The sequence below is a fragment of the Callorhinchus milii genome, unplaced genomic scaffold (assembly GCF_018977255.1).
Source record: "Callorhinchus milii isolate IMCB2004 unplaced genomic scaffold, IMCB_Cmil_1.0 Scaffold1, whole genome shotgun sequence".
Lineage (NCBI taxonomy): Eukaryota > Metazoa > Chordata > Chondrichthyes > Chimaeriformes > Callorhinchidae > Callorhinchus > Callorhinchus milii.
Window position 1 is genome coordinate 67,706,132 of NW_024704742.1, and position 14,795 is coordinate 67,720,926.

General features: G+C 46.5%; 1 protein-coding gene across 1 annotated transcript in view; it reads right to left on the bottom strand.

The window, feature by feature from the left end:
* Positions 1 to 14,795, bottom strand: part of polr1a (RNA polymerase I subunit A) — a 61,765-nt gene that overhangs the window by 24,685 nt on the left and 22,285 nt on the right. The window contains exons 19-27 of the mRNA XM_007897993.2: positions 10,168 to 10,266; positions 9,309 to 9,461; positions 8,627 to 8,709; positions 6,688 to 6,853; positions 6,100 to 6,321; positions 5,176 to 5,390; positions 3,979 to 4,146; positions 2,911 to 3,046; positions 1,391 to 1,545 (exon numbers count right to left, since the gene is read on the bottom strand). Coding sequence (XP_007896184.1) covers positions 1,391 to 1,545; positions 2,911 to 3,046; positions 3,979 to 4,146; positions 5,176 to 5,390; positions 6,100 to 6,321; positions 6,688 to 6,853; positions 8,627 to 8,709; positions 9,309 to 9,461; positions 10,168 to 10,266 — 1,397 coding nt within the window. The remainder of the gene's footprint in view (positions 1 to 1,390; positions 1,546 to 2,910; positions 3,047 to 3,978; positions 4,147 to 5,175; positions 5,391 to 6,099; positions 6,322 to 6,687; positions 6,854 to 8,626; positions 8,710 to 9,308; positions 9,462 to 10,167; positions 10,267 to 14,795) is intronic.

Genomic DNA, 14,795 nt, shown 5'->3' on the forward strand with positions numbered 1-14,795 from the left:
TAGTCCAGCCGAGAGGTGACAAAGGCATGGACCAGAGTCTCAGTGGCTTTTGGGGAGAGGTATCTCAGGGAAACTTATGAACCATATAGAGCAGGACACATGTTTCGAGTCTGGTTTCAGCTTACGCAAGCACCGTTTTAGTTGCAGGTGATGCTTTAAACAAACATTTGAGAGTTTCAGACCCTGATAGCAGGTGAGCTCATCCATAAACCAGTGAGCTAGAGGGGGCTTAATAATAATAATAATAATAATAATAATAATAATCCTTGCATTTGATATAGCGCTTTTCACGTCAGGACGTCCCAAAGCGCTTCACAGAACACACTGTAAAGTGAAATCTATCAATCGCCCACAAAATATACACTTTACAATATATTCTGTGAAGTGCTTTGAGAAAATCACAACAATGTGATGAGGCACTATATCAAATTATTATTATAATAACAACAACACATTACATTTGTGTAACGTCTTTCAAGTCAGGAGGACCTTCCCAAGGTGCTGGACAGTCAGGCATATGCACCCGATCTGGTGGTTGGGATCAGACAAGCAGGGAGTTTGCATAGTTGAGCCTAGATGTGATGAATGTGTGGATGAGGGTCTCGGTGGCTTGGGGTGAGACACAGTGGTGGAGCCGGACAATGTTGCGGAGGTGGGGAAAAGAGGAGCGGGTCATGGCACGGATGTGGAGGATAATTGATGGTTAACTATCGCCAAGGTTCCATACTGGCTCCATGAGGTGTAGAGTACATCCATGAAGGGTGCAGTACCAGCTTTTGGGATGCCTTCTGATGTGAAAGGCAGTAAATACATGTAAATTTGTATTGTATTCTGGACCTGAGGGATACCAGAACTGCCGTATGCTTCAGTCTCCCTGCGCTGACTGGCTGGCACCTCTGCTTTGCCAGCAGCACTCCTAGTGCCAATGGTGTCCTATCAACCAAGTCATGGCACAACTCGGTAGTAGAAGCTGATTGTTTAGGTAGATGTTAAAGATCTCACGGGACTATTTAAAAAGAGAAAGGAGATTCTCCCAGTGTCCTGGCCCACAATCCCCCAAATAAAATTGGTCATTCACTATTATGGCTGTTTGTGGGATATTGCTGTGTGCAAACTGGCATCCCCATTTGCTCACAAAGTACAGTCACTACATTTTACAGTAAATGTAAACCTACCTCTTTGACCACACCTGTGATGACCTCCCATCCCTCTCTCCCGTGTCTGACTCGCATCTTTGTACAGTGCTACGAGACGCTATTCCACATGAAGGTCACTAAATGATTGTGGTTTGAATTAATTCACCTCCAAAAAGACATTGGATTCCGCAAAGCGCTTTGAGATGTCCTCCCGACGTGAACAGCACTGTGTTAAATGAAAAGGTTATTATTACCTGGTCTCCAAATAGTGCAGCAGATCGGCTGGCTTCAGGCACTTCTCTTCTTGGTACAGTTCATGGCGCAGGAAATGAAATGTTATTTGATAAACGTTGTACATCAGGGTCCCTTCAATCTGGAAAGTGTCCTGCACATCAATCTTGTGCAGAACCTGCAAATTAAATAAAAGAACATTTTGCGAAACTACATATATAAAAGTATCCAAATCATTAATAATAATCCTTGCATTTGAGACAGCGCCTTTCATATTGGAAGGGTGCCCCAAAGCCCGTCAGAGCAGTTACTGTGAAGTGGAGTGATTATTTTGTAGATGAACGTGGCAGCACAATTGTCCCGGAAACAGCCATGAAATGAATTAGCAATTTTATTTGGGGGATTGTTGGCCAGGACTCCCTTCTCTATTCCAGCACAGACAGCCTGACTCATTGGCAGGACCTGAAAGGACAGACCAGTTACTGGGGGCATGGAATCATCCCACTCAGCTCATGTTAACCCTGCAAGCCAAAGCCCTTACACGAGTTGGCTGGTCTTAGCTGGACAAGCAGCAGGAACTTGCCAGACAGCAATAACAATGGCAAGCTATGCGATTTTACCTGGTTAGACGCCAGAAGTTACCCCAAAGCACACTTTGGGGTCCCTAAGCCTTGGCTCCTACCAACCTGTGCCTGATACTTTCTGGAAATTAGGGAAGCAGGATGTATCCCTACAAAGTGTGTACATTCTGTTCCAACAATCTGTATCTGGGATTTACATGTGTAGATAGGATGCCTGGAAATCTCAGTTTGATTTAATCATGGTGATGGGATTCTGCATGTGTCAGACACCTGGCTGACCCTCTCAAAAAAATGTTTTTGAATAGTGCCATGGGATCTTTAATGTCCACCTGAGCAGGAAGACGGGACCTCGGCAGGTCGCATCTGATGGACAGTACCTTTGACAATACAGCACTCCCCCAACAATGCACTGGAGCTTAGGCAATGGACCCATACAATAGAAATTTACAGCACAGAAAGGAGGCTATTCAGCTCATCAAGTAAAACCTGCTCTCAAAGCAAGATGTTCATTCAATTCGACGGGCCCGCCCTATCCCGATACCCCTTCAAGCCTCTAGCCTTCATATGCATGTCATCACCTTGGGTCATCCTTCTGATGTGAAAGTTAATATAAAAAATATAAATATTTATAGAAAATACAAATCTATACTATATTGTAATTTGTATTCTACTTCCCTCTTGAAACCACAATGGACTCTGCCTCTGCCATCCTACTGAGCAGAGCGTTCCACATCCCAACAAATCTCCTTAAATCTCTTTTGCTCTTCTTGTGATTATCTTATATCTATGACCCCTTCATCACTGACTACCCTACCAGTGGAAATAGCTGCTCCCTATTTACCTTGTCAAAACCCCTCACAATGGATGTCTTGTGAAATTGTTACAAAGATGTTATGAAACATGGCATTTATTTTTCATTCACAGAGCTTATGGCTTCCATGTGAAGGAAAGTTGGTACTTACCTCTGCCAAACACACCCTGGTCAACTGCTTCTTCAGCTTTTTGACTTTCTTCTGCGCTTTTTTTGTGTCCAGCACAGGAACGCTCATCATCGGAGTTTTAATGTTAGCACTTGCCACCATTAGAATCTCACGCAACCTTTAATATGCACAAACCACAAGATAGTCATTCAAAAATACACACATCAACAACAACTTGCACTTATATAGCACCCTCCACACAGGGTAGCGTCTCAGAGCACTTAACGCATAATAATAATCCTCTCATTTGATATAGAGATTCACTGTAAAGTGGAGTGACTATGGGCGAATGTAACAGCCAATTTTCACACAGCAATGTCCAACAACCGACATAGAATGAGTGACCGATTTTACCTGGAGGATAAAAGGACACTGGGGGACACTCCCTTCTCTTTTTCAAATAGGCCACAGAATCTTTAATGTCCACCTGAACAGGCAAATGGGTTGAACGTCTCATATCATCTCCCACAATTCAGCACAACCCAAGCACTGCTTTGGAGTGTAAGCCTAAACTACATGAGTTCCAAGTCCCAATATGGGACTTGAATCCACAACCTTCTGACTCAGAGGCTGGAGAGCTACCAACTGAACCAGGCTGACACACGTATCTAAATAAGATAGTCATTCATGAAATACACAAATCACAATAACAATAATAATCCTTGCACTTGATTACACACCCTTCGTGTCAGGAGCACGTCTCAAAGTACTTCACAAACTGACCCGTATCAGGACTTTGAACTCATAGTCAAGGCTGACTCTAGGGAGAATGCTGATTTGTCAAGAGGTGTTGTTTTTCAGATGAGACGTTAAGTTGAGCTTCTGTCTTGCTTTAAAAGATCCCACAGCACCATTCGGGAAGAGAAGGGAATTGGAGTTAGGGTGACTACACTTTACCGGAAATTCAGTGAAGCAATTTGAGATGTTCTGACGATGTGACAAAATGGTGAGGATTATTAGTAATTCTGAATTCCTCATAGTTTCAGAGGTCGCAAATAAAGATAATCCTTCCCCGGCTGCCCGACGGCAACTCCCTCGGCAGCTCCTCACCTGGGGATCCCCAGTGTGACGTTCATGTCACCTCTCCCAGCGAAATGGAAGGTGTTCAGAGTCATCTGAGTTGACGGTTCCCCGATGCTCTGGGCGGCGAGCAGCCCAACAGCCTCGCCCGGGTCACACAGCGATCGCTGCCATTTCAAATTCAGCAGCGTCTTCAAACTGAGGAACAGAGAGCAGTCAGGCCAGGAGGGGGATAGAGATCAATCAACTTGTGGCCAGACACTGCACATAATTTTCTAACCGTGCGCTACTAACCAATTGACTCACAAGATCACGAGAGGTTCAGATGAAGGAACTTTGACCCAGGATACCCACCTTACTGTCTTCCCATCAAGGCATCGAGCCGTTTCTTAAATGAGTGCAAGGAACCTGGCCTCGACTACCCTTCCTTCTCACCCCGTTCCAGCCATTAATTACTCTCTAGTTAAAGAAACACTTCCAGACGTTGGCCGTAAAATTACTCTTCGCAGCCCTAAACCCGTGCCCTCTTGCCTTCACATTTCTAAATGCATTGTCATAAGCCCGTAGAGCCCCAGCTTATCTCGAAGCTCATCACTAACAACAACAAACAACAATAAAGTACATTTATATAGCCCCTTTCAGGTCGGGAGGACGTCAGTGAAGGGTTTGCACCTGGGCTGGGAGTTGGGAGAGTCATGAGGGATGGTAAGCGGGGGGAATGGAGGTGGGAGAAGACCAAAGGCACCGTCAAAGAGGAAGGCTTTGAGAGGGGTCTTGAAGAAAGCAAGGGAGCAGGCGAGACAGAGGATCTTCGGCAATAACAAATTGCATTTATATAGCGTCTTTCGCATTGGGAGGATGTCCCAAGTACAAGTTCCGGGGAGGGGTCGGTGGGGGGTGTCAGATAAGCTGAAGGCTGGCCCGTCGATGTTGGAACGGGCGATCATTGTTCTTCTCTGCAATGCCTTTAGGAGCTGAACATCGCGTTAGCCAAAACTGTACCCAGTAATCAAGGTGAGGCCTGACCAGAGAGCGCTGCACACTGAACAGTGATCCTGACTAATCTTTTAATGAAAGATTATATTATTTTCTCCATTCTGTCCCCCCTTTGCTTTTTCCTTTTACAGAATTCCAGTTGGTAACTTGCTTGAGGAGCCACAAATACCCGTTAGCAACACTGTCAAGCAGTGAAGTAGACGCATAAAGTCAGAAAGATTTGGTAAATACCAGTCCGGAGATAGCTCGGTGCTAAGACAGTCACTGCTAGGGTTGGCCTCCAGGTCAGTGATGTATTTCTCCACAACGTCACCAAAGTTTTCGGAAACCGAGCTCAAGTGAATGTCTGGGCGGTAGATGGAGATGGAGGGGTCAGGGCACCGGGCAGTCTTTTTCAAATACTTTTTCTTGCTCTTTTCCTCCAGTGAAGACCACATGTCCAGTAACTGCAAAACAAAAGAAGACTGATTCAAGTGGACTTAGCCCAAAGAACTATAGAATATTACAGCACAGCTTCAACAGAGCCATCAGCTTAGTCTCACTCCCCTGCCTTTCCACCACTCCCCGTTTTACTTTTCCTCGACAAATGTTTGGTCAATTCTTCATGGTTGTGTCCAAAGGTCAGCCCTGCTCAGCTGGTAGCACTCTCACCTCCGAGTCAGAAGGTTGTAGATTTAAATCGCACATTGGGGTCTTGAACTCCCAGTCTAAGCGGACACTCCAATGCAATGCTTGGAGGTGTGTTGCATTGTCAAGTGGACGTTAAAGATCCCTTGGCACTAATCAAAAAAAGAATACAGCCTCTCTCAGTGTCCTGGCCAACAACCCCCCAAATAAAACTGATCATTTGTTTCATTAGTTTAAACAAAACTATTTGTTTTAATTTTTCCACCCGGGTCTAGATTTTCTCTATTTATGCAGCTTTGTAGATTGTTGAATTAAGCCAGGTAAAATGTCCAACTTCCGGTTTGTCCGGTCGCAGTTGACCTCACTTCCTGCTGACCTGGAAGTTAGCTATTTTTTAATCTTTAATTATGGGAAACAGCTCGCCCACATTCTGTGTGCATGAATCTAACCCACTATCGCGCCTCGCTATAGTGTGGCTTGGGAATTTAAGGATCCCATCAGGTTGGACTGCAATCTAAATGTACTCACTTGCTGGGTTGGAAGGTCCCTAGAATTTAACATCACCCCTTCAAGGTTCATTTCCTTGATCTTGCGGGACTTCTTTTGTGAGTACAACAAGAATGCCCCGAAGCGAGGAGAGGGGCTGGGGTTCTTGGCTTTCCACTTCCTCATTGCCTTCACGTGACTGGTCGCAGCCACAGAATCGATTTTACTTAAGACCTCCTCCAAGTTCTTGGATTTCTTAATAATCTGGAAGAAAATTACAAGCAAAAATTACCCAGATTAAAACTGGCCATTCACTTCACAGCAGCTTGTTGGGACACTGTTGTGCGCAAATTGGCTGCCGTGTTCAACCACAAAACGCAGTCACTGCACTGTTTAGTACATCCTGTTAAGCGCTTTTGAACCATCCTGCCAACTTGAAAGGCACTGTATCAAATGCGACAAATTATTATTTTATTAAAATTAATCTTGAGCTTTAAAGTAATAACAATCCTTGCATTTGAAGTAGCACCATATCACGCCATTGAGATGCCTCAAAGCGCATCAAAGAATATACTGTAAAGTGGTTAATACTCAACAAAGCATAAAGACAGAAAAAAAAAAGCAGCTCACCTCATAATTATTAGCTAGAAAGTGAAACTGGCCGGGCTGCAGGAACTGTGTCTTTGGGATGTCGAGGCCATCTTCACCGTACAGGAACTGAACAACACTGCCATCACTGTCTCTCACCGTCAGGTCATATTGCACCACCAGACCCTCCAAGTGTTTTATGATACATCTGAGGGGAAATCAAGCCATAGTCATTTTACGCAACTATCCACACCTCCAACCCCACCTTCGGCCAAACTCCCACCCCCACCCAACCTACCCCTCGATTCCAAACTCCCCAGCTTAAATGCAAACCCAAACCTTGGGACGTCCTATCGACATGAAAGGCGCTATATAAATGCAATTTGTTGTTGTTGTTTCCTACCTCTGCCAATTTCAAGGAAATGACTTAAATGAATAAACTATCCTTGCATTTGATATAGCACCCTTCATGTCAGGAGAACATCTCAAAGCACTTCACAGAATATACTGTAAACTGCAGGAGACCGGACCTAATTTAATATGGGTATTAATCTCCCAATTCCTCCACTTCCCTTTACCCACCCTTCCCTGTTGGCTTGTGTTGGGGCAGAGCTGCAGAAGGTCCCCCCCCCACCCCCCAGCGACTTGCTGTCATGCATTGAGCCTGGCTAGAAAAGGTCCCCTGCCATCACTAAAAATCTCTTTCACCAGCTGTCTTTGTCATAGCTAACGTTCCACAGAATGCCATTGATAGGGTAGTCAGTGACTGGGGGACATAGGCTTAAAATAGCCACAAGGAGAACCTAAGAGGAATTGTTTCACCCAGAGAGTTGTTGGGTTGTGGAACGCTCTGAAGAATAGGGCAGTGGAGGTTGTCTCCATTGTAGCTTTCAAGAGGGAAGTAGACAGGTACATGAAAGAGAGGGGCTCGAAGGCATCTGATTCCACCATCCTTCCAGACCTTTCCAGACAACTCTCTTTGTAAAAATAATTCTCATTTTTCCTCTGGTTCTTTTGTGAATTATCTTGAATCTGCTTCTGGTTACCACCTGCTAATGGAAACAGTTTCTCCCTATCTAATCTATCAAAAATACCTCATAATATTGAACACCTCTTTTAAATCTCCCCTTAACCTTCTCTGCTCTAAGGAGAACAATCCCAGCTTCTCTAGTCTCTCCACATAACTAAAGTCCCTCATCCCTCAAACAATTCTACTAAATCTCCTCTGAACTCTCTCTAAGACCTTGATATCCTTCCTATAGTGTGGTGCCAGAATTGGACACAATAATCCAGCTGAGGTCTAACCAATGACTTACAAGGGTTTAGCAGAACTTCCTTGCTTTTGTACTCTATGCTTTTATTTATAAAGCCAAGGATCCCATATGCTTTTTTGACAGCTCTATCAACCTGTCCTGCCACCTTCAAAGACCTGTGCATGTGAACCCCCAGTTCCTTTTGCTCCTGAACCCCTTATAAAACTGTACCATTTAGTGTACATTGCCTCTCCCCATTCTTCCTTTTAAAATGCATCATCTCACACGTCTCTGAATTAAACTTCACCTGCCATGTGTCTGCCCATTTCACCAACCTGCCTATGTCCTCCTGCAGCCTGCTACCATCCTCCTCAATGTTTACTACATTCTCAAGTTTTGTGCAAACTTTAAAATTTTGCTCTCTGTACCCAAGTCCAAGTCATTTATGTATATCAAAAAGAGCAGTGGTCCAAATACCAATCCCTGGGGACACCACTTTATACTTAGGGAGCATAGGGATAAGGTGAAGCGGTGGGATTGAATTTATCTCCTTGCTCTGTGACCTGGTGTTGGTTCAATGGGCCAAATGGCCTCCTTCTGCTCTGTAGATTTCTAATGTTTCTGTGCAAAACACCCAAGGAAAAGATGGCGATTTTAAACCTCTCCCCAGATGTCAGAAACAGGATTGATTTAACGTCTGCTTGTAACCTGACACCTTTCTTTTTTACCTTTGGAGGTAGCCGGAGCGACTGGTCTTGACGGCAGTATCAACAAGCCCTTCCCTGCCAGCCATGCAGTGAAAGAAAAACTCCTGGAGCCCGAGAGAGAGAGAGAGTGAGAGAGTTACCAGCAGGGCTCACCTGAGTGCCTCAGTCAGTGAGGAGTGCTATCAGTCTCTTTCACATACACACACACACCACCCACTCCCGCCCCACACACAACACACACACACACAGTCTGTGAGGGGTGCTACACACAATAGTTGTCACAATCAATGTGAAGTGTTATTACTAATCTACGCCTGGGTCACAGTTGGTGAAGCATGTTATCAGCAACTTAAAACCGGTTTAATATTTTATTTGAAGGACTGCACTTCTGACAACAAAGTGCTCCCTCCACTTGAGCGCCAGCCTCGACTGCGACCTCAAAGTTCCAATGCTTCGAGAGTGCTACAGAGGTGAGAGTGCTACAAACCCGACACACCCCCACAAACAGTCCCCACAATATACATACAAACTTCTCACACACAATAACAGCTTGCAGTTATATAGCACCTTTCACTCAGGATGTCGTCTGAGCATCTCAGAACAACGCTCAACATACATAACTCCGCATCCCACCCCCACCTGCAGCGCTCAGGGACAAACACCCGTGAATCCCTACAGTGAGTTATTGAGAACGTTTGATTACCGGGGGGCTAATGCCCGTGAGGAATCGGCCAGTCACAAAGCCCCCGGATTTTGGTGTGAAGTCAAAGGGCTGGAAACAAGGCAAGGATTTTCCGGAGGGCATCAGCGGAGGCCGTCGACCCTCCAGCTCAATCTGACCGAGAAGGCAGGAAATCTGAAACCAAAGAACCAATCAACCAATATCTCTGCGGATTCTCTGGCAGCAGTTTGAATTAGTCACGCAATGAAGACAGTGACAAGCCTCTGCACTGCTCCTGTTTCTGCTCAGCTCTACGTGCAGTTTTTTTTCTGAGTTGCTGCCGGCACCATGCATCCCGCCCTACAATGGAAATGACGCCTGATTGTGGCGGTTATAGCGACCGGGTCACAGGGCCGCAGCGAATGGTACTTTCACAGCAACAACAACATTTATATAGCGCCCTTCATATGCAGCATCTCAAAGCGCTTAAACACAGAGAGCTCACTCAGTCATCACTGGTGAAAACTCATTGAGTTCAGAAATCCCACACACCTATTTATCACAGCTTTGCACACATAACATGCAGAAACATACCCATGTACACAGACCAATAAACAATCACACGTGCACATAAAAGTAAACATACAGTTGGACAATCATACATGGACAAGCACACACAATTAAACATAAAAATGAACAAATATAGCTGTACACATATACAAACATGCCCACGTTACAAATAAGCATACACATGCATGAAAGACATATGCATCAAACGAACACACACATGCACCCGCAAAAGCTTTCAAACAATGTACGAATGCATGCACACACCAGCTCAAAAAGCGCACAAGCACTCAACAGCACACACTCATCGCTTTGAAGTCCAGGGCTCCAGTACCTGCATGGTATTGACGGCGGAGCCCTTCGCACCAGACTGCACCATCAGCTGGAGGTTGTTTTCAGGAAACTGCCTATGAAGCCCCAGGGGCATACACACCTGTTGGAGGAAGCAGACCGCAAACAGACACATCAGACACATTACAAATGCTGTGGCTTACATCCACACCGGCGCAATTGCTATCTTCACCGGAGAAGAGTGGCGTCCGGAGAAGCTTGCACAGCGTAGAGCAGCCCTGCCCCCACCCCTCTCACCCCAGGGAAGCCAGGTGTGTGATTCCGGCAGAGGCTGTGCCGAGTGAATGAGTCACATTCAGAGGCTCCCACCCTCGTAGAGGCCGGAGCCCGCCCCATGTCCTGCTCGGACCAGGAAAATAAAGGGCATGTCTCAAGATCCTACTCTTCAAGCTTGCCTTCGCTTACCCTCCTACAACAACACAACTTGTACTTATATAGCGCCCTCCACACAGGGTAGCGTCTCAGAGTGCTTAACAGTGGCGGAGCCTGACTCCGAGCTGGGGGTAGGGGGGAAGAGGTGGCCTCTCCCTCCCCACCCCCCAGCGATCAAAGCGGAAGGTTATCAGGCAGGACTTGAAAAAAGGAGCTAGGGGGCAAGGTGGAGGGATTGAGGGAGTGTGTTCCAGTTTCGGGGCGTAGTGACTGAAAGCGTGACCTCCGATGGTGGGGCACAGGGTGCGAGGGACAAGCAGGTGGTCAGTGCCAGTTGAGCAGAGATACCGGATGGTGGATTGGGGAGTGAAGAGGTCAGAGAGGTAGGGAGGTGCCAGGGAGTGAATGGATTTAAACACAAGTGTGAGGAGCCAGTGGAGCGTGGCCAGAACTGGTGAGATGTGTGTAGGGAGTATGCGGGCAGCAGAGTTCTTAATGAGCTGCATCTTGTGAATGGTGGAGCTGGGGAGACTGGCGAAGAGTACATTGGAGTAATCCAAGCGGGAGATGACAAACGCACGCACAAGGGTTTTGGCTGCATTTGGAGTGAGGTACGGTCGGAGGCAGGCAATATGGTGGAGGTGGAAGAAGGCGATCCTGGTCAAGGACCGGATATGGGGGAGGAAGGAGAGCTGGGGGTCGAACCGGACGCCTAGATTGCGCATTGGTTCAGTGAGTCTGAGGGAGAGCCCAGGGAGGTTGATGAGTTTAAATTGGCAGGATTGAAGACGTTGACGGGAGCCAAGGAGTATGGCTTCTGTCATGTCCACATTCAGCTGCAGGAAGTTTACACTCATCCAGGCCTTGATGTCTGCCAGACAAGCTGATAGAACATCGGTGGACCCAGAGTTGGTACTGGAGGAGACAAAGTAGATTTGTGTGTCATCCGCAAACATGTGGAAGTTTACCCTGTGTCTGCAGATGACATCACCCAGAGGGAGCATATAGATAATAGAAAAAAGAGGGTCAAGGATGGAGCCCTGGGGTACCCTGCAGGTGACGTGGGGGTCGGGAGGAGAAACCCTTTGCTGAGATGATAGAGGCTATTGGTTAAGTAGGACTCAAACCATGCAAATGCGGGCCCACTAAGGTTGATGAAGGAGGAGAGCCGATGGAGGAGGATGGTGTGGTCGAATGTGTCGAACGCAGCAGAGAGATCCAGGAGGACGAGGAGGCAGAGGGAGCCCTGGTCACAGATAGAGAGAATGTCGCTTGTGACTTTGACAAGCGCTGTCTCTGTGCTGTGAGCAGGTGAAAACCAGACTGCAGGGGCTCGAGGAGGGAGACGTGTAAACAAAGTTAACTTGCAACAATGCGTTCCAGGACTTTGGCAAGGAAGGGTAGGTTGGAGATGGGACGGTAGTGTGAGAGATTAGAGGGATTGAGAGTGGTTTTTTGAGGAGGGGTGTGATGACAGCGGTTTTCAGGGGGAGTGGAACACAGCCTGAGGAGAGAGACTGGTTGACCGTGTCGGCCAGCAGGGGGGAAAACAGGAGGAGTTGAGTGACCAGCAGCTGGGTGGGGAGGGGTTTAAGATAGCAGGTGGTGAACTTCATGGGGGTGATTGTGATTAAGAGGGAGTAGGGAGAAATGGGGGTAAAGGAGTGTAAGGAGGGGGGAATGGCAGGAGCCATGGCGAAGGGAGAAGGCGGTTTAGTTAGTCTTGGTGGGGTGGGAGGGGACATGGAGGTGGGGGAGGACAATGCAGCCAAGCGGATGTTTTGAATTTTTGAGGTGATGAAGACTAGGATCTCTTCGCGCTTGGCATTTAACGTGAGGATAGAGTGGGCTTGAGGCGGTGCACGGAGGAGATGATGGACAGTGGAAACAGTGTCTTTGGGTTGTTTTTGGTCTCTGGGATGATTTTGGAGTAAAAGTCAGTTTTGGCCTGTGAAAGGGAGAGGCAGTGGGTGAGGAGGTGCTCGAGCCACAGCTGGCGGTGAATCCTGAGGCTGGATTTGTTATTTGCGCTCAAGCATTTGGGTTTGTGTTTTGAGTGAATGGAGGTGACTGTTGTACCAGGGGGACCGGGTAGGCTTGGAAACAACCCTGGATTTCAGGGGAGCCAGGGAATTGAAGGTTATGGAGAGACAGTCATTCAACAGCTTAACAGCTGCATCAAGATCGCTGCGGGTGGAGGGCCAGGGGGAGAGGAGATCCGAGGAAGAGAGGACATTTGTGAGGAACCTACCCCTGCCTTCCCTGCCTTCCAAATCCTGATCCCAACCCTCAGCTCGTGTCCAAATCCTTGATTGTCCAGCACCTAAGATCCTCCCGCCGTATAAGGCACTATACACGTAATTTGTACACATGGGTATATAATAACAATTCCTCACACACGCTGCTCCTATGTGTAGGGAGGACAGGAGGACAGCCCACAGAATAAGACAATGGTCATCCAATGTGCCAGTTGTTAACCTCAATTGGGGGGTGGGGGGGTGCAGAATGTGTTAATCCATCACCATGCTTAAGAGTATCTAAGCGAGAGTGCGAGTTCTATTTAAAAAACTCATTGTCAAAATCAATTATCTTCCTGAATGCACGCTGATCTGACCAAGTGCCTCTTTTGTGTGACCACAAAGATAATCATGTTATCTGAGGATTTGTTTTGGCGCATACCCCAGTTCCAGGTTATTTGCTACAGATCCCAACTGGAAAGATGTGGTTGGACATCCCTGTCAGCAGAACCACGAGGGGTCCCAATCACTCGCAACATGACCCTTGGGGTAGATTTTAAAATCCAGAGAATAATAATAATAATAATCCTTGCATTTGATATAGCTCTTTTCACGTCTTCTAGACGTCTCAAAGTGCTTCACAGAATATCCGATAAAGTGAGTCGACTGTATATTTTTGGGCAAAATGCGGCAGCCAAATGTGCACAGCAGTGTCCCACAAACATACCAGAATACCATTCTATAACCAAATAAATAAATAATTTCTGTAAAACAAATGATTATTTTTGATAATGAGTTTTTTTTTAAAATAGGACTCGCACTCTGGGTTAGATACTCCTACAACAGCAACAAAAACAACAGCAAAATTACATTTGCATTACATTTGGATGTCCCAAGGTGCTGGACAGTTTCGGACTCGAGCTGGGGGTCAGGGTCAGGGAGGGTGGAGGGCAATGGGGGAAGCAGGGAGATCGAAAGCACAGTCGAAGAGGAGGGTCTTGAGATGGATGAAATTCCAGAGGGTGGGGGCAGAAGGCCCGTCTGCCAATAATGGGACGAGCGAGGCGGGGGACGTGAAGCAGGCCGGAGCCCGCTGATCAGAGGGAGCAGAACAGATGGTGGGGGTTAGGAGGTCGCAGAGGTAGGGGGGAGCAAGACCATGGAGGGCTTTGAAGGTGAGGACCAGGATCTTGAACTGTATCCTCTGTGAGATGGGAAGCCAGTGGAGTCAGGTGAGGATGGGGGTGATAGGGTCACAGAGCCTAGTGCGGGAGAGGATATTAATATTAAGAATACCAGAAGACAGGAGCAGGAGGCCAATAAGCCCATCGAGCAGATTCCACTAGTTTATTAGATCGTGGCAGATCTTTTAACCCCAATGTCCTACCCTTTCATAGGAACAGGAGTAGGTCATTCATCCCCTTAAACATGTTCTGCCATTCTATTAGATCGTGGCTGATCTGTAACTCAACTCCAATTACCCATCTTTACTGCACATGCCTTGATACCCTGATCTTATACAGATCTATCCACTTCTGTCTTGAATTTTGAATGGATCCAGCATTCACAGCCTTTTGAGGGAGAGAGTTCCAGAGTCCACTACCCTTTGTGCTTCCTGATTTCACTCCTAATTGGCCTGGCTCTAATTGTAAAACTATATCAGTTTGTTCTGGATTCCCCAACAGAGGGAATAGTTTATCTGTGGCTACCCAATCAAATCCCTTTAACAATTTAAACACCTCATTGAGATCACCCATCAACCTTCTGAATTAAAGGATGTTCTTCACAACCCTTTATACTTCCACTATCTAAGTCTTTGTGTGTCTCTCTTTTAATCAACCCCATTGATTTTGCCTGTACCTCTTTCTGGGTCAGGTAGTTCCACATCTTAACTGAGTTATAATTTTTATTTATTTTTATGTATTATCAATAATAACAAAACTTGCATTTGATTAGGGTCTTATCTGGTGGAAATGCAAATCTTTAGACATGTGACTCATCT